Source organism: Oscarella lobularis, chromosome 1 (assembly GCF_947507565.1).
Source record: "Oscarella lobularis chromosome 1, ooOscLobu1.1, whole genome shotgun sequence".
Taxonomy (NCBI): Eukaryota; Metazoa; Porifera; class Homoscleromorpha; order Homosclerophorida; family Oscarellidae; genus Oscarella; species Oscarella lobularis.
In genome coordinates, this window is record NC_089175.1 from 990,612 (window position 1) to 1,008,330 (window position 17,719).

The window sequence follows — 17,719 nt, forward strand, 5'->3', positions numbered from 1 at the left end:
ATAGAATTCGTCTTACTCGCTATTCGTGTGTTCCAACGTGAAACAAGACACAAATTGATTTGAGTAGGCAATCTCTATATAGAATTCGTCTTACCTGTAGCTATTCGTGTGTTCCAACGTGAAACAAGACACAAATTAATTTGAGTAGGTAATCTCTATATAGAATTCGTCTTACGGCCTATTCGTGTGTTCCAACGTGAAACAAGACACAAATTGATTTGAGTAGGCAATCTCTATATAGAATTCGTCTTACATCCTATTCGTGTGTTCCAACGTGAAACAAGACACAAATTAGTTTGAGTAGGCAATCTCTATATAGAATTCGTCTTACTCCCTATTCGTGTGTTCCAACGTGAAACAAGACAGAAATTAATTTTTAGTAGGCAATTTCTATAAAGAATTTGTCTTACTTTCTCTTCCTGTGTTCCAACGTGAAACAAGACACAACTTAATTTAGACAATATCTATCTAGAATTTGTCTTACGCCTTGCTATTCGTGTATTTCAACGTAAAACAAGACACAAATGAGTTTGAGTAAACTATCTCCTCTTCATCTGCTGGATTGGCAGCCTCACCTTCTCGTTATCCTAATTTAGGCCATAAGTAATTTTGAGTACGCATTGAGTACAATCGACCTTACCCCATTCTTCGAAGTGATGAGTTCGGCTTTGTGACCTTGGCTAAAACCAACAAAATTAGCGCTGCGGCCACTTCAAAGATGGCGCGCCGCGGCCCGCCCGCTTTTATGCGGCGTCCCCAGCAAAGCAAAGGGAACAAGGTATTCGGTCACACAAAAAATTGAGGGAAACGTCACGAAAAAAGAAGTCTCTAGCGACGGCAGGTTCATGATCACGTTTCGCTAATCTTTCGAGAGCTTGGCGTTCGCCGCGCGTCAAATTCGACGTCGTGCCTTTCAGCTACCGTGTATATTTCACTTCACAAATCAGCACGTCGTTTATTTGCTTGTGTCGCCGTCTTAGTTAACGCCCTTCTCGAGACGAACGCATGCTCGACCTTTGTCATTTCTCAGTAGGAGGAGCCGGGGGAGAGGGTTCAAATAATTAATTTAAATGTTGAAAGATAAATTGTTTTGCTGAACAGCTGGCGATATTTTACATGATACTACATGTATGTAGTTGCTATGCTTATCTGTCGAGCAATAATTTTGCATTTACTGCAATTCTGCTGTAAGCGCTTCACATCAAAGAGATCCTTATCGAAGAAAGTTGAAGATGGATTATTGGCAGCTCAATGTAGTGGACACAATAAATAAATGCAGTTAGTGCACACTGAATTCTGAGTCTACACCCTTGTTTCCGTATTTGCTCTGTGGTGTAGCAGAAGATTGACGAGGTCAGAATCCGACAAATAGGCTGCCTGGTGAAGACACATAGTTCCATCCAAAAAATATAGACTTTACTAATGAATTAATTATTAAGTTAAATTAATTAAAACCTGGCATCGCTAGATTAATATCAGCTCCTTCATATATCATGAGCCTAGCACATTCAAGCCAGTTCCAGTGAACAGCACGCATCAGAGCCGCGTCCGTTGAGGCAATTAAAGTCTATAAGATAAGCATAGATAATACCGTTACCTGACATGGCACTGACTGTATGATATTCTTGAGTGAAAACAATTTTTTACACAAAGAGCATGCATTTATGTTGCTCGCTGCATCTGCTTCCTTGGCCATTTTCTAGAAAAAGAAAAAGTACAGTGTAGACTTAATTAAATCCTCATTAGCAGATCTCACCTATACAGTGCATCACTACGCAGATTTTAACTGAGAAAAACTTCGCGTATACGTGTATGGCTTTTGCCAAAGGCGACTGACTGCTCGAGTCCCCCGTCGCCGGAACGGCCTGCATGACGCGACGCCCCTTCTGAGGCGTTCCTTTGATCCTTGGGCTCATTTGGCTGTCTGATCAACTTAACTCCAACGGATCTGTCTCTGTCGAGCACAAACGACGACTTTCGCGTTCGCTCCAAAAGTGCATTTTACTGTGGGAGGCGTGCATGGAGTCCACACCTCCCAAAGTAAAAATGCACTTCTAGAGCAACGCGACTGTGGAGGCAATATTTCGAGCTGACGTCTCGCACGTCGTCGTTTTCGTTCGGTTCTTCGGCTTTTCTCCACCGTCATGTTATAGAGATTCTACGGCTCCAGGAGGAATATCTGAGGAGTGCGCCAAGCGGCTCGCTGCGACGGCAATTCGCTCGAAAATGTCGTTGACGAACGAGTTCATGATGCTCATCGCTTTCGAGCTGATTCCCGTGTCTGGATGGACTTGCTTGAGAAGGTTTCCTTGCGATGGCGACGACGCTTCTTGTCCGTCGTTGCGGCCTTGTTCGCTTTGCCGCCGGCTTTCTTTTCGCCTTTCTTGCTTTCGGGGAAGCCATTTCTTCGATCGACTCGGGCCCGTATCTGCCCGTATGTGGATCGAAAACGTACGCGCGCTACTCTTGCGAACGTGAACGGAACAGTCCTACCCTTTCCCCGCCAGTTTCCCGCCGTCGTCATTCACTTTCATCAGCGGGCTCCAATAGGCTACCTCTTCTGACGAATTCAGAACGGCGCCGCTGCTGGCGCGGCTGGACGAACTGACGAGAAGGCCTTTTTAGAATCTGTTTCCTTGGCTTCGATCTGCTGGATGGTCGACCGGGTTTCGACGCCACAGGACTACTGGAGACGGGTGGGAAGCAGGAAAAGAACTTCCTCAGGACGAAAAACAGAGAGAAAGTGCTAGCACAGAAATATATATATTTATATCATTGAAATTCTCTATTATTTTAAGGTTTGTCAAAATTATTTGAAAATGCACTTTTTATGGCAGATCTCGTTCTAAGAATTCCTGACATGAGTCATAGGGTAAGCCCATTGAGAACTCAGAATTAGATTAATTAATTTAGGATTTGGTGTTGTACATATATGACAGGAATGAAGATTGGAGGGGGCTAATGAGCTGGGCCAATGCAATATGTGAGAATGCGGATGTGTTTGAAAGACATGATCTGCAACTTTTGCATTTGGTACAATGTTGCCAGATCTAGACTAAAATGATTTCTAATTTACTCTCTATAGATGGGGCAAGAGCTGGGTCTCATTCCAAAAGAGGAAACATATACTCATCCGTATAGGGAAGTTCAACAGTTGCTACAAAAACGGTTCGGAAGAAGAAGGAAAGGCAAAGGGGGCCTTCAATGCAGGGACAAAGGCACAAACTGTAGAGAATATATGCAGTATGGGAGCTGCTGTGCCTTTAGCAATAGACGTTTATTCAATACTAATAGCTCTCGTACCTGCTGTTTTTTCTAACTCTCCTCCTCTCTTGCGTTCTCTCCTTTTTGTCTTCTGGGACTGTAAAGAACACATACCACAATCTTTCTTCTGTAGCCCAGGGAATGACTTGACCAGAAGGCAGGTGAGCAGTTCTGTATTTCACAGTCGTCATGGCAGATTCTAGTGATGCATAAAGAAGCTAAATACGACAGAGTCACACATCACAACTAACAACGTTACATATACCAACACCATTAGATTTTGCGCAGCTATTCTCGAGACTATACACCTAAAAGAATGTGTTAATTAAACTACATACTTAATAAAACAACATAGCCTTACTTGTAGCATAGTGCCGTCCAGGAGGCTGTATACTGTCGGGATCACAATCGAAAACGTCTGATATCACTTTACCATAGCCCTCTTTCTTCAGAGCAAGTATGAGCATTTTTCTTGTGGCGTTTTTGTGCTTCTTTTGCGCCCAGGCATCGAGCATTGCCTGCGCCCGATCTCGATCGTCCTTCTTCTCTGCAAAGCCGTCCAGTTCATCGTCTTCTAGTCCAAGAGCCTCTCCAACGTGCCTCCACTTAGCTCTGATCTTTTTGGCTAGAGCAATTCGTTCGTCTTTAGATGTAACACGATCTAACATCATCATCCCACGATCTTGTAGTTCCCTTTGAATTGGTTCGTTGTGAGTCTCGGGACGTCCATTAGAAAGAAGCATCAAATTCCCTGGTCTTGGCATCGGTCGCCACATTACTATGCAGAACGGTACGGTAGAGCCAGTCAATTTTTTTTGGAAAGTAAAGTTCACTGAGATAGTTTTTGAAGAGTCCATCCGCTCAAGAAAAAACGACCTTGTTATGCTGCACTTCATGTGCTCTTCACCAATCAATAATTTCAAAGCTGTTGCAGGGATACTGTAACTTAATTTGCCGCTAACGGAATACAAGGCTGAAGTACCCTGCGGCGGATCGACAGACAACTCTACTTCATCCATTGAGTCAACGCTGATGGAATCATTCTGAAAGCTTTTGCATTCTCTGGGCTCACCAGCCAATTTTCTCTGATATTTGTCCATTCTTTTCGTAACCTCATCGCACTGACACGATAGAGACGCAACAACGTTTCCTTTTGATTCTCCCTCAGTGAAAGCAAGAGGAACATATATTCGAACAGAAATAAAGAAATGACCTTCCTTTATAATGCAGTACTTGCCAACCAATTCATTGGCTTCAGCAACCTCTTCAACGCTCCTCCGATCAGCTCCTACTTTTGTGATGCCAGCACGTCGTCGTACAACGTTATCAAAATGTGACCCTATAGCGCCGAATGTAGAACTGCCCTATTCTATATAAAATCAACCTGAGACTTACTGGTAGATGGAGATACAGTAGCACTAGCAGCAGCGCCCTCACTCAGACGTGATCGTAGTCGTTTGGCCAATGCGGACTGAGAAGGATTGTCTTCTTCCAACGCTTCAATGAACTTGAGCAACGAGCCAGGCCCCCTTTTGCTGAGGTATTTCCAAATGAGCTCGTGCACTCTCTCCCTTGCGGTTTTGATGAGCCCGATCGCTTCGATGTCGTCTGGGGAGAGTAGCCTCTTTGACATGAGGATGTCTCTGAGACGTCCCGAGTAGACGAAGTTGTCCACCAAGAAAACAATTTCCGGCTGCACAATACGTTGCCATTCGCCCGCCATTCTGGTTTGCACGACGCCGTCAAACGCCACACCCCAAGCACGAATATACGGGCCCTTCGTTAATCATAGTCACTCCCCTGGACTTTCGACCTTCGAGTGTTCTGTCACTAAAAAAACAAAATCACAGAAGCAAACCCTACAAAGCGTTTTTAGGCAATCAATATTATAGAACTAAAGAAAGTGGCTGGGAGGCACTGCCCCTTACCAGCATGTAGAAAAAGTTAGACAGCTACAAACTACTGCAGGCGTTCAAAGTCAGACAAGGTCAGGCATCCCTATTACAAATACTAACACGACTACCCTTTACGCAGCTTCTTGAGACAATACACCCTAAAACAATGTATGAAACTGCACAACTTAATTAAATTAAGAAACACAGCCTTACTTGTGTCCCCAAAGCAGTGCAATGGAGAGGAAAGCTACGCTTTAACACAGTCGGGATCACAAGGCGAGCGCAATGACAAGACCGAACGCGACGCAGATAACGATAAACGATCGCGCATTGATAAATTTCGGGTCATTCGACTTCGATCGCGGAGAGTCATCGCTTTCGTCATCGGACCCAGGTGCGCGTATACTCACGCTCACGTCCCACAACTCCTCGCTAAACGTCTCCAGCGCTTGCCCAACCGACTGATTGACGCCGACGACGACGAAATCGTCGACAACGCCGTCGCCGGTCGCCCAGAGAGGTTCGTCGTGCGAATTGACGAGAATCATACCGGACGCGTTAGCGCGACGCAGATTCTTCGCCATTTCGATGAACTCGCAGCCTTTGCCCCTTATCGATCGTCCGTAGATGAGTCGCACGCTTCGTTCGTTGTCGCGCGCGAAACGACTGCACGCCGTAGCGACGTTCCCTTGACGCAACGCTCGACGAACGATGACATCGTCGTCGTCGTTGCTGAACGTCGCGAAAAGGCCGTCGGCGACGATGGCGCGTCGGGAAGACGATTCGTACGGATGATGAAATGGCGGCGGCGGCGTTTTCCGCGTCGCTTCGAATTCGACGATTGCGCGACGAGGAACTCGCCACGAAAGCGCCGTCACTGATGCGAGAGCGAGTGTCGTCGCGACGACGACGACGAGAGCGAATTGATTTGGCATCTCTCTACGACGGGCGGTGCGACGTAAAAATTTAGTAGCAGTGGCCACTGGCCAAGACGTTCTCGCGAACACGTGACGAGTTACATGAGTTGCGTGCGTGGGGCGAGGTCGTGACGTCGACGGGGTGTTGTTGTGTGGGTGCGATAAACAACCAGCGACGGGTTTGAAGCGGTAAAAAAACGACTCTAGCGGTACAAACGAGTATATAAAAAAAGTAATAAATTAATGAGTCGGTTGAGTCGGGTTTGAAATATTTTCCATACCTATGGTTAGTATAGTCTGCAGTCCTTCTGTCCAGAAACGATAGTCGCTTCTGCGTATGCTACCAGGTTTATGACTCTAAATAATTGTACAATTAAAAATGTATCACGTGAGACGTATTTTACCTTGATGGCGTCAGAACCGAAAAGGCCCACTGGTGCTTCACAAGTGGATCAAAGTCCTTGCGTGACATCACAACTGGGCTGGGACTCGAACGCATGTCAACCAGAACAGCTAATAATAAAAATTATCACGAGCAAATTCTTTCTAGTTTTCGTACCTGACTTGATGTCTTTATTGGCTGGTTTGGCCACAGATGACCAGCAGATCTAATGAGCCATAATAAAATCACGTTAAATGAACTCCCAATGAAAGGAGGTACTTTTCCGTTTGAAAAATTGACCCAGAAGAGTCGTTTGCAAAGAGGCCCATGCCCCTTGTTTGTAAACTTCGCCATCCAGCAGCCAGCAGCTAGTCCCTACACGCAAATTTACAAACAAGAAATTCTAATAAAAAGTGAAAACACTGCCTTCATTATTTTCTCCAATCTCGGATCAGAATTGGTCATCTAAACGTCATTCAAATAGATCAAGTCATGGAATTTCTTTTGAAAAGTTTATACAGGACGTTTCCCGGCGTTCTGTTTAGAGAGGAGTAAAGCGGAATAGACAAACTCCTTCAGCATAGCATAATCATAAGCAGAGCGTTCTTGACTATCAAGTGCGTTCACATTGGCTACAAATTAAAAATTATTGACGTAAACGTATTGGGAATTCGTATACCTCCTTTTGAGAGAAGAACCTGTATTGTATCCGGTTGGTCACAAGCAGCAGCCCAGTGAAGAGGAGTTCGACTGAGACAACAGTCATTTTTAAATACTGTTTTAAAAATATTCACTCTCACTAAGTCTTTACTTTTCATTGGTCTTCTATGGCCGTTTCGCGAACGGAGAGAATAAAATCAATGCAATCATGAGAACCCTGAAATTCATAAAATAATTAATTAATTATATATGTTGCATGTACAAATACTTGTTCTGCTGCAAAGTGCATGATCGTTTTTCCTTTGTTATCTTTAATTTTGCTGCTGTGACGAGTCAACAATAACTGCGTACACCGTCATGATTAATTTTGCTTATAATTAAAACGCTTAAAACCTGCCTTCAGGCAAGGCAAATTGTTTTGCTGGACAGCCCAATGAACTGCTGCCATGCCATCGATATCAGTCAGACTGGCGTCTTTTTATAAGACGTTCCTTATAGATTCTTAATTATTTTTAAATTTGGATGTTTACCTGCGTCTCTGTCGAGCAATAATTTCACGTTTTCTGCAATTCTGCTGTAAGCGTCCCACATCAAAGAGCTCATACCAGCAGAATCAGGAACATTAACATCAAGATCCGGAACCTATGAATAGTAATAATTAAGAAGCCTCAATACATCATTCTGGATAAACCTCTACCTTATCTAAGAAAGTCGACAATACTTTGGATGATGGATTATTAGCAGCCCAATGTAATGGACACCTTCCTTCGCTGTCCTGTAATAGATACATGTAGTTTGTGTGCATACTGAGTTCTGCGTTCATACCCTTGCTTCTGTATCAGCTCTGTGGTGTAGCAGAAGATTGACGAGGTCAGAATCGGACGAATAGGCCGCCTGATGAAGACACGTAGTCCCATCTAAATATAGACTCTACTACAACAATAAAATTAATTATTCGAATTTAATTGAAACCTGGCATTGCTAGATTAATATCAGCTCCTTCATATATCATAAGCCGAGCCGGTTCCAGTGAACAGCGTGCATCAGAGCAGTTCTTCCGCATCCATCAAGACAATTGATGTCTATAAGATACATATACAGTAGTTAAAATTTTAAAGACTATTTTTCTGCGTTACCTGTCATTGTGCTGTATGATATTCTCGAGTTGTCTCCCAGCATGTGTTTCTTTCCGTCTGGAGTCAGCAGATTGAAAACGGGTTCCCTCTGCGAGCGAATGGCGTTGATCAATTCCAATAGATATCGCCGTTTTCCAAGCGACGCTGCGTAATGAAGAGGCGTCAGCTCGCTTTTGGAATAATCGCTGAAGTCCAATATTCCAGGAACGTGCCAATCTTTCTCAACAAAGGTCATCTACAGTAATAATTAATATAACAATTACAGCACGTATACATTTAATAAAATTATTACTTCATCTTCTGTGAAGACGTCATCATATAGATGATCCTCTTCTTCTACTGTGGCTGGTTTGAGAGTTGATGCAACTGGATGACTGTCAGTCACTCCACTATGTTCAGACTCTGACAGACAAAAACGCTCAATCGCTTTCTACACTTTATATCTATTCTAAACCTTTGTCACTTTCTGGAGATGAGATTTCTCGAAATTTCAATAATTCTGGATCGTCGTTCTCTCGAGTCCCAATCACGTTCTTCACTCTTCGTTCCATTTCCTTTCTTCTCGGTCTTGAGATTTCGTGTCCAATAGGCGTAACTCGTCTCGTCGATCTTCCTTTCGGTTGTGATGGAGGTGTAGACACGCCCACTTCTTTTCCGTCCTCGTCGCTCAAATCCTCATTAGCAGATCTCACCTACGCAGTGCAACACTATGCAAATTTTACCGTTAAAAAATTTCGCGTATACGTAAATGGTTTTCGCTAAAGGCGACTTCTCCATGTCGGACCACGCCCTCTGAGGCGTTCCTTTGATCGTTGGACTCATTCGGCTTTCTGATCGACTCAATTCGAATGGATCTGGCTCCGTTGAGCTCAAACGACGGCTTTCGCGTTCGCTCGAAGCGATCTGAGAGTGCATTTTACTTTGGGAAATGTGGAGGCGATATTTTTTCGGGCTCACGTCTCGCACGACGTCGCTTTCGTTCGATTCTTCGGCTTTTCTCCACATCATGTTGTAGAGTTTCTCCTCCGATGGACTCGGAACGACTCCGGGTGGAATTTGAGGAGTCGAAGAACGCGACTGATCGAAAACACGAGTCAAGAGCCGAAATTTCTAGACACATAGCATGCATTTACGTCGCTCGCTGCATCTGCTTCCTCGGCCATTCTAAAAAGACCGTCAAAAAAGTAAAATTTGATTCAAACTGGTCTACGTTAACGCTCGCAGGATAGGAGACTTTCATGTGGGCGTGTGTCTCAAATTTCGCTTTTTTCGCGCTTCTCCTTCTCCAACTTCGCGTCTCGCTGTCGATCGATAATGACACGGATAAGAGCGTCATTTCTCAGCTTCAGATTTGTACGATTACAGCGCCTTACGCTCGAAAATCGAATCTTTCTCCCCAAGCAGACAAACGTCTTCTCCGGCAGAAACGTATCGATCACGTCGACGCAGCTAAATCATTAGCAGACATGGATAACTACGAGAAAAAATACAAAATGCTCAAATTGATTTTCGACAAGATTTTTCTCGTAACGAAAGATCTGTACCATTTTCGAGTTTTTGCGATTTTTGCTTAGGTATTTACTGAAGTTCGAAAGAGCATGGAGGAAGACGAGTGGGAAGCAGGAAAAGAACTTCCTCAGGACGAAAAAAAGAGAGAAAGTGCTAGCACAGAAATATTTATTCATATCATTTAAATTCTCTATTATTTTAAGGTTTGTCAAAATTATTTGAAAATACTCTTTTTATGGGAGATCTCGTTCTAAGAATTCCTGACATGAGTCATAGGGTAAGTCCATTGAGAACTCAGATTTAGAATAATTTAGGATTTGTACATATAGATTTATGACAGGAATGATGATTGGAAGGGGCTAATGAGCTGGGCCTATGCAATATGTCAGAATGCGGACGTGTTTGAAAAACATGATCAGCAACTTTTGCATTTGGTAATGTTGCCAGATCTAGGCTAAATGGTTTCCAATTTACTCTCTGTAGATGGGGCAAGAGCTGGGTCTCATTCCAAAAGAGGAAACATATACTAATCCGTATAGGGAAAAGCAGATTCGTTCGACTGTTGCTACGAAAACGGCTCGGAAGAAAAAAGAAAAGCAAAGGGGGCCTTCAATGCAGGGACAAAGGCATGAACTGTGAAATATTTAAAAGGATTTGCAGAATGGGAGCTGCTATACACGTAGTAATAGATGTTTATTCAATACTAATAGCTCTCATACCTGGTGTTTTCTGGCACCCCTCTCTTTTATTCTCCGTTATTATCTTCTTGGACTGTAAAGAACACAAACTACAATCTTTTCCTTTCAGCCCCAAAGCTTCGGCAGGGAACGACTTGACCAGAAGGCAGGTGAGCAGTTCTGTATTTCACAGTTGTCATGACAGAGTCTACAGTGATGCATAAAGAAATAAGACGTCAACAACAACGTTACGAATACCAACGCGATTAACTTTACGCAGCTACAAGACTATACATCTAAAAACATCATGTGAAACCACGGCTTATAGAAATAACATCGCCTTACCTGTGCCTTCAGAGTAGTGCAATGGAGGAGGAGGTTGCGCTGTCACTCTGTCGGGATTACGTTCGAAAACTTTTGATATTAAAGCGTTTTGGTTTTCTTCTTTCAGAGCAAGTATGAGCATTCTTCTCGTGGCGTTTTTGTGATGCTTTTCTGCCCAGGTATTAAGCATTGTCTGGGCCCGATCTCGATCACTGCCCTTGGCTTTAAAGTCATCCAAATCAATGGTTGTAAACTTTGGGTCTGGCCCAAGGGTTTCTCCAACATGCTGCCAGTGGTGTCCAATTCTTTTAGCCACGGACAGTCGTTCTTCTGGAGATACCACTTCCTCTAGCCAGTCTCCAGCAAATTGATTCGCCGCAGCATTTACTGCTTTATCAGAGAAGTGATCTTGTAGTTGCCTTTGAATTGTTCCGTTGTGAGCCTCCGAGCTTCCATTGAAAAGAGGCGTTGAATTCTCTGGTCTTGGCATCGGTTTCCATATTACCGCGTATAGTGGAATTGAGTCTTCGGTAGAGCCAGTTTTGTTGTAGGAAAAGTTCAGCCCGACACGCTTTGAGGAGTCATTTGTCCACCTAAGAAGAAACGACCTAGTTATGTAATTTATGTGGCCTTCACCAATCATTGACTTCAAAGCTATTGCAGAAATAGTGTAACTTGATTTGCCCCTAACAGAATACAAGGCCGAGCTGTCGTTCGTTGTATCAACAGACAACTCTACTTCATCCGTTGATTCAAGTTTGATGCAATCATTCACATAGTCTATGTATTGTCGGGGCTCAACAGCCAATTCTCTCTGATCTTTTGCAATTTTTTTCGCAACCTCATCGCACTGACACGATAGAGACGCAACAACGCTTCCTGTTTCTCCTTCAGTGAAAGAAAGAGGAGCGTATATTCGAAGAGAAATACAAAAATGACCTTCCGTTACAACACAGTGCCCGGAGAAGCCAAGACAAAAAATGCGAATACAATTTCTTTCCACTCGAAATTCCTTCCCGCGGACAATGGCAGACCTTGTTTCTTGGTTCAGATCGGCAAGCAACTGATAGCCTTCATCACACTTTGGAAGGCCGCTGTGATAAAGAATTCTAACTCTAAATGGTGTTTCTAAGCAAAGATGATGCCGCAGCTCTATTGCTGCTTTCTTTCTAAGCGTCAATCCATGAGGCAAGACTGTCGTAACACAAGTTATTGCTGGAGTTTCTGTGTAATCTTCCGGCAAATAAGACGTCACCGAAATGTTCGTTTCCTCGCTTACAGCATCCTCTGGAAGAGTTACAGTTACTCCAGTGCTCTTCAAGTTTACCTGACCTCCTTCGCTGCCGACTTTCCATGTACGCCTCTCTTTTATGACAAAAGAACGGATGCAGCCAAGAATAGCCAAGCGAAAACGATCGACTTCCACTGACTCGGACACCAGTTTAGGTTCAGAAACTTTCGAAGTGCAAACCGATTTACTGGCTTCACCAGCCTCTTCAACGTCTGCGCTATCGCCTTCCTTCTTCAAGCTTGTAGCTTCTTTATGATGCTTTTGTGCAAAGGGGCCGAGGATAGCCTGGCTACGCAACACAAGAAAAAAATCAACTTGAGTAGGCAATCTTCATCTACACTTTGTCTTACCTTTGCCTATTCGTTTGTTCCAACGTAAAACAAGAAACAAATTAATTTGAGATGACAATCTTCATCTACACTTTGTCTTACCTTTGCCTATTCGTGTGTTCCAACGTAAAACAAGACACAAATTAATTCACGTAGACATCTCTTTCTACAACTAGTCTTACATTTTCCTGATCCAACGTAAAACAAGACAAAAATTAATTCACGTAGTCATCTCTTTCTACAACTAGTCTTACATTTCCCTGATCGTATGTTCCAACGTAAAACAAGACACAGATTAATTCACGTAGACATCTCTTTCTACGGTCTTACTCTCTGATCGTGTGTTCCAACGTAAAACAAGACACAAATTAATTCACGTAGACATCTCTTTCTACAACTAGTCTTACATTTCCCTGTTCGTGTTTTCCAACGTAAAACAAGATACGAATTAATTCACGTAGACATCTCTTTCTACAACTAGTCTTACATTTCCCTGTTCGTGTGTTCCGACGTAAAACAAGACACAAATTAATTTGAGTTGACAATCTCTTTCTACAACTAGTCTTACATTTTCCTGATCGTGTGTTCCAACGTAAAACAAGACACAAATTAATTTTAGTTGACAATCTCTTTCTACAATTACTCTTACTCTCTGTTCATGTGTTCCAACGTAAAACAACAAGACAGAAATTAATCCACGTAGACATCTCTTTCTACAACTAGTCTTACATTTCCCTGTTCGTGTGTTACAACGTAAAACAAGACACAAATTAATTTGAGTTGACAATCTTCATCTACACTTTGTCTTACCTTTGCCTATTCGTGTGTTCCAACGTAAAACAAGACACAAATTAATTCACGTAGACATCTCTTTCTACAACTAGTCTTACATTTTCCTGATCGTATGTTCCAACGTAAAACAAGACACAAATTAATTCACGTAGACATCTCTTTCTACAACTAGTCTTACATTTCCCTGATCGTGTGTTCCAACGTAAAACAAGACGCAAATTAATTCACGTAGACATCTCTTTTTACAATTGGTCTTACTCTCTGATCGTGTGTTCCAACGTAAAACAAAACAGAAATTAATTCACGTAGACATCTCTTTCTACAACTAGTCTTACATTTCCCTGTTCGTGTGTTCCAACGTAAAACAAGACACGAATTAATTCACGTAGACATCTCTTTCTACAACTAGTCTTACATTTCCCTGTTCGTGTGTTCCAACGTAAAACAAAAACAAATTAATTTGAGTTGACAATCTCTTTCTACAACTAGTCTTACATTTTTCTGATTGTGTGTTCCAACGTAAAACAAGACACAAATTAATTTGAGTTGACAAACTCTTTCCACAATTACTCTTACTCTCTGTTCGTGTGTTCCAACGTAAAACAAGACACAAATTAATTCACGTAGACATCTCTTTCTACAACTTAGTTAGTCTTACATTTCCCTGTTTGTGTGTTCCAACGTAAAACAAGACAAATTGATTTGAGTTGACAATCTTCATCTACACTTTGTCTTACCTTTGCCTATTCGTGTGTTCCAACGTAAAACAAGACAGAAATTAATTCACGTAGACATCTCTTTCTACAGTTAACTAGTCTTACATTTTCCTGATCGTGTGTTCCAACGTAAAACAAGACACAAATTAATTTGAGTTGACAATCTCTTTCTACAATTACTCTTACTCTCTGTTCGTGTGTTCCAACGTAAAACAAGACACAAATTAATTCACGTAGACATCTCTTTCTACAACTAGTCTTACATTTTCCTGTTTGTGTGTTCCAACGTAAAACAAGACACAAATTAATTTGAGTTGACAATCTTTATCTACACTTTGTCTTACCTTTGCCTAATCGTGTGTTCCAACGTAAAACAAGACAGAAATTAATTCACGTAGACATCTCTTTCTACAACTAGTCTTACATTTCCCTGATCGTGTGTAACAAGACAAAAATTAATTCACGTAGACAATCTCTTTCTACAACTAGTCTTACATTTCCCTGATTGTGTGTTCCAACGTAAAACAAGACAGAAATTAATTCACGTAGACAATCTCTTCCTACAACTAGTCTTACATTTTCCTGATCGTGTGTTCCAACGTAAAACAAGACACAAATTAATTCACGAAGACAATCTCTTTCTACAACTAGTCTTACATTTCCCTGATCGTGTGTTCCAATGTAAAACAAGACACAAATTAATTCACGTAGACATCTCTTTCTACAACTAGTCTTACGTTTCCCTGCACGTGTGTTCCAATGTAAAAAAAGACAGAAATTAATTTCTTTGAGTAGGCAATCTCCATCAACATTTAGTCTCTTACCTTGCCCTATTTGTGTGTTCCGATGGAAGAGGACTTACGTCGTCGGGATCCCACTTGAAAACGTCCCTTATCAGCGTGCCGTAGCCTTCTTCCTTCAGAGCACGTATAAGCACTCTTCTTGTAGCTTTTTTGAGATGCTTTTGCGACCAAGCATCAAGCATCGCCTGAGCTCGATCTTGATTGTTGCGCTTCTCCTCAAAGCTGTTCAGATCATAGCTTTGAAACATCGGATTAGGTCCAAGAATGTCTCCAACACGTCTCCAATTAGCTTTCATTCTTCTTGCTACATCACGTCGTTCGTCTTTAGTGACCATTTCGTCAAGAAACGAACCTAACACATCATCAGTGCAGCGTGCATTAGGCCCTAAAGCGCGAACACGATCGAGAGATCGACTTACTGGCGGATGGAGATACAGAAGAAGTTGTAGTAGTAGCACCCTCACTCAGACGTGATCGTAGTAGTTGGGCCAATGTGGACTGAGGAAGATCGTCTTCTTCCAGCGCTTCGACGAACTTGAGCAACGAGCCGGGCCCCTTTTTGCTGAGGTTTTTCCAAATGAGCTCGTGCACTCTCTCCGTCGTGGTTTTGATCTGTCCGATCTCTTCGATGTCGTCTGGGGAGAGTAGGTTCTTTGCCATGAGGATGTCTCTGAGACGCGCCGAGTAGACGAAGTAGCCCGTCCAGAAGACGACTTCTGGAAGCACAACACGTTGCCATTCGTCCGCCATTCTGGTTTTCACGCCGTCGACGCCGTCAAACGCCAACGCCACACCCCAAGCACGAATATACGGGCCCCTCGTTAATCATATCTATGCACGGAGCCTCCCCGGTAAAAATTTGGAAAAAACGCCAGTGATCTTTGTAAAAAATTGATTGTATCGAGTTCTCACTAACAAAAGTCAGAACATCCAAAATCCCAGAAGCAAACCATACGAAGCGTTAATTAAAACTAAAAAAGTGGCTGAGAGGCACTGCCTCCACACTGCCCTTCGCACGTGCATATTATTATCTATGATGCAAGCATGTGAAAAAGTTAATTAAACAGCTAGAAACTACTGCAAGCTTTCAAACTGTTATTACATACTCATAGGATCCATGCACGTATGATGCAGGATACCTACCTCGTTGATCGTCAGTTCATCCGGCCATTGAGCATTTTACGTCGCCGCAGCTTTCATCGTGCACCGCTCCGGTTTTTTTCGTGCCAGCAGCGGCGCCGTTCTGCCCTGAATTCGTCGGAGGAGGTGGCCTATTATAAAGACGATCTCGACGGCTGCGAAGGTCTTTAGAATCTGTTTCCTTCAGTCTGCTGGATGGTTGACCGGGTTTCGACGCCACAGGACTACTTCAGGGGCTTCTTCTTATTCTTATCAGACGACATATCATTGGTCGTAGCAAACACACCCACTTTTTTCTGTCCTCCTTGCTTAATTAAATCCTCATTAGCAGATCTCACCTACACAGTGCAACACTACGCAAATTTTACCGTTAAAAAATTTCGCGTATACGTAAATGGTTTTCGCTAAAGGCGACTTCTCCATGTCTGACCACGCCCTCTGAGACGTTCCTTTGATCGTTGGGCTCATTCGGCTTTCTGATCGACTCAATTCGAATGGATCTGGCTCCGTTGAGCTCAAACGACGGCTTTCGCGTTCGCTCGAAGTGACCTGAGAGCGCATTTTACTTTGGGAAATGTGGAGGCGATATTTTTCGGGCTTACGTCTCGCACGACGTCGCTTTCGTTCGATTCTTCGGCTTTTCTCCACATCATGTTGTAGAGTTTCTCTTCGGATGGGCTCGGAACGACTCCGGGTGGAATCTGAGGAATCGAAGAACGCGACTGATCGAAAACACGAGTCAAGAGCCGAAATTTCTAGACACATAGCATGCATTTACGTCGCTCGCTGCATCTGCTTCCTCGGCCATTCTAAAAAGACCGTCAACAAAGCAAAATTTGATTCAAACTGGTCTACGTTAACGCGCGCAGGATAGGAGACTTTCATGTGGGCGTGTGTCTCAAATTTCGCTTTTTTCGCGCTTCTCCTTCTTCAATTTCGCGTCTCGCTGTCGATCGATAATGACACGGATAAGAACGCCATATCTCAGCTTCAGATTTGTACGATTACAGCACCTTACGCTCGAAAATTGAACTCTTTTCTCCGCGCAGACAAACGTCTTCTCCGGCAGAAACGTATCGATCACGTCGACGCAGCTAAATCATTAGCAGACATGGATAACTACGAGAAAAAATACAAAATGCTCAAATTGATTTTCGACAAGATTTTTCTCGTAACAAAGATCTCATACAGTGTACCATTTTCGAATTTTTGAGATTTTCGCTCAGGTATTTACTGAAGTTCAAAAAAGCATGGAGGAAGACGAGTGGGAAGCAGGAAAAGAACTTCCTCAGGACGAAAAACAGAGAGAAAGTGCTAGCAGAGAAATATACAGTAGATTTATATCATTTAAATTCTCTATTATTTTAAGGTTTGTCAAAATTATTTGAAAATGCTCTTTTTATGGGAGATCTCGTTCTAAGAATTCCTGACATGAGTCATAGGGTCAGTCCATTGAGAATTCAGATTTAGATTTATTTAGGATTTAGATTTGTACATATAGATTTATGACAGGAATGACGATTGGAAGGGGCTAATGAGCTGGGCCTATGCAATATGTGAGAATGCCGACGTGTTTGAAAAGCATGATCTGCAACTTTTGCATTTGGTACACTGTTGCCAGATCTAGACTAAAATGATTTCCAATTTACTCTCTGTAGATGGGGCAAGAGCTGGGTCTCATTCCAAAAGAGGAAACATATACTAATCCGTATAGGGAAAAGAAGTCTCGCACAACTGTTGCTACGAAAACGGTTCGGAAGAAAAAGGAAAAGCAAAGGGGGCCTTCGATGCAGGGACAAAGGCATGAACTGTAAAATATTTAAAAGGATTTGCAGACTGGGAGGTGCCATACACGTAGTAATAGACGTTTATTCAATACTAATT

General features: G+C 42.8%; 6 protein-coding genes and 4 long non-coding RNA genes across 11 annotated transcripts; 3 read left to right on the plus strand and 7 right to left on the minus strand.

The window, feature by feature from the left end:
- Nucleotides 1-419: 419 nt before the first annotated feature.
- Nucleotides 420-1,031, minus strand: LOC136190049 (uncharacterized). Its single transcript, XR_010670506.1, has 3 exons — nucleotides 854-1,031; nucleotides 641-680; nucleotides 420-587 (listed from the first exon to the last, which is right to left on the minus strand). It is a non-coding gene; the product is annotated as an uncharacterized lncRNA (long non-coding RNA).
- Nucleotides 1,032-1,411: 380 nt separating this feature from the next.
- On the minus strand, nucleotides 1,412-2,145 carry LOC136189475 (uncharacterized). The gene is made up of 3 exons (XR_010670399.1): nucleotides 1,757-2,145; nucleotides 1,614-1,699; nucleotides 1,412-1,567 (listed from the first exon to the last, which is right to left on the minus strand). It is a non-coding gene; the product is annotated as an uncharacterized lncRNA (long non-coding RNA).
- A 344-nt stretch (nucleotides 2,146-2,489) lies between these two features.
- Nucleotides 2,490-3,291, plus strand: LOC136189468 (uncharacterized). Its single transcript, XR_010670397.1, has 4 exons — nucleotides 2,490-2,743; nucleotides 2,799-2,872; nucleotides 2,940-3,033; nucleotides 3,086-3,291. It is a non-coding gene; the product is annotated as an uncharacterized lncRNA (long non-coding RNA).
- A 1,779-nt stretch (nucleotides 3,292-5,070) lies between these two features.
- On the minus strand, nucleotides 5,071-8,097 carry LOC136197809 (histone-lysine N-methyltransferase EHMT2-like). Its single transcript, XM_065987640.1, has 12 exons — nucleotides 8,091-8,097; nucleotides 7,944-8,035; nucleotides 7,649-7,760; nucleotides 7,512-7,592; nucleotides 7,138-7,233; nucleotides 6,978-7,090; nucleotides 6,885-6,923; nucleotides 6,738-6,833; nucleotides 6,636-6,684; nucleotides 6,481-6,589; nucleotides 5,373-6,433; nucleotides 5,071-5,317 (listed from the first exon to the last, which is right to left on the minus strand). The coding sequence occupies exons 1-11, from the start codon at nucleotides 8,095-8,097 to the stop codon at nucleotides 6,364-6,366; spliced, it is 864 nt and encodes a 287-aa protein (XP_065843712.1). The 3' UTR covers nucleotides 5,071-5,317; nucleotides 5,373-6,363.
- Nucleotides 7,275-9,424, minus strand: LOC136184123 (uncharacterized). Its single transcript, XM_065970970.1, has 13 exons — nucleotides 9,388-9,424; nucleotides 9,212-9,331; nucleotides 8,999-9,157; nucleotides 8,709-8,946; nucleotides 8,547-8,656; nucleotides 8,255-8,489; nucleotides 8,091-8,200; nucleotides 7,944-8,035; nucleotides 7,816-7,893; nucleotides 7,649-7,760; nucleotides 7,516-7,592; nucleotides 7,387-7,461; nucleotides 7,275-7,335 (listed from the first exon to the last, which is right to left on the minus strand). The coding sequence occupies exons 1-7, from the start codon at nucleotides 9,415-9,417 to the stop codon at nucleotides 8,127-8,129; spliced, it is 966 nt and encodes a 321-aa protein (XP_065827042.1). The 5' UTR covers nucleotides 9,418-9,424; the 3' UTR covers nucleotides 7,275-7,335; nucleotides 7,387-7,461; nucleotides 7,516-7,592; nucleotides 7,649-7,760; nucleotides 7,816-7,893; nucleotides 7,944-8,035; nucleotides 8,091-8,126.
- A 64-nt stretch (nucleotides 9,425-9,488) lies between these two features.
- Nucleotides 9,489-10,402, plus strand: LOC136197819 (coiled-coil domain-containing protein 134-like). The gene is made up of 6 exons (XM_065987653.1): nucleotides 9,489-9,607; nucleotides 9,659-9,780; nucleotides 9,829-9,913; nucleotides 9,967-10,040; nucleotides 10,093-10,197; nucleotides 10,247-10,402. Exons 1-6 carry the CDS (start codon nucleotides 9,493-9,495, stop codon nucleotides 10,400-10,402), a joined length of 657 nt encoding a protein of 218 aa, XP_065843725.1. The 5' UTR covers nucleotides 9,489-9,492.
- Nucleotides 10,403-10,606: 204 nt separating this feature from the next.
- LOC136199876 (uncharacterized) lies at nucleotides 10,607-12,340 on the minus strand. The gene is made up of 2 exons (XR_010673223.1): nucleotides 10,786-12,340; nucleotides 10,607-10,736 (listed from the first exon to the last, which is right to left on the minus strand). It is a non-coding gene; the product is annotated as an uncharacterized lncRNA (long non-coding RNA).
- A 2,056-nt stretch (nucleotides 12,341-14,396) lies between these two features.
- LOC136187594 (uncharacterized) lies at nucleotides 14,397-15,501 on the minus strand. 2 transcript variants are annotated; one of them, XR_010669926.1, is made up of 4 exons: nucleotides 15,115-15,501; nucleotides 14,717-15,047; nucleotides 14,550-14,635; nucleotides 14,402-14,474 (listed from the first exon to the last, which is right to left on the minus strand). XR_010669926.1 is itself a non-coding variant. In XM_065975226.1 (3 exons), the coding sequence occupies exons 1-3, from the start codon at nucleotides 15,443-15,445 to the stop codon at nucleotides 14,626-14,628; spliced, it is 672 nt and encodes a 223-aa protein (XP_065831298.1). In that variant the 5' UTR covers nucleotides 15,446-15,501; the 3' UTR covers nucleotides 14,397-14,625. The 2 variants fall into 2 exon arrangements, 1 of the variants encoding a protein (XP_065831298.1); XM_065975226.1 differs by having other exon boundaries at nucleotides 14,397-14,635.
- A 108-nt stretch (nucleotides 15,502-15,609) lies between these two features.
- LOC136186763 (uncharacterized) lies at nucleotides 15,610-16,741 on the minus strand. Its single transcript, XM_065974230.1, has 4 exons — nucleotides 16,614-16,741; nucleotides 16,438-16,557; nucleotides 16,226-16,384; nucleotides 15,610-16,173 (listed from the first exon to the last, which is right to left on the minus strand). The coding sequence occupies exons 1-4, from the start codon at nucleotides 16,641-16,643 to the stop codon at nucleotides 16,060-16,062; spliced, it is 423 nt and encodes a 140-aa protein (XP_065830302.1). The 5' UTR covers nucleotides 16,644-16,741; the 3' UTR covers nucleotides 15,610-16,059.
- LOC136186752 (coiled-coil domain-containing protein 134-like) lies at nucleotides 16,705-17,664 on the plus strand. Its single transcript, XM_065974218.1, has 6 exons — nucleotides 16,705-16,833; nucleotides 16,885-17,006; nucleotides 17,062-17,146; nucleotides 17,205-17,278; nucleotides 17,337-17,441; nucleotides 17,494-17,664. The coding sequence occupies exons 1-6, from the start codon at nucleotides 16,719-16,721 to the stop codon at nucleotides 17,647-17,649; spliced, it is 657 nt and encodes a 218-aa protein (XP_065830290.1). The 5' UTR covers nucleotides 16,705-16,718; the 3' UTR covers nucleotides 17,650-17,664.
- The last annotated feature ends 55 nt before the right edge of the window (nucleotides 17,665-17,719 follow it).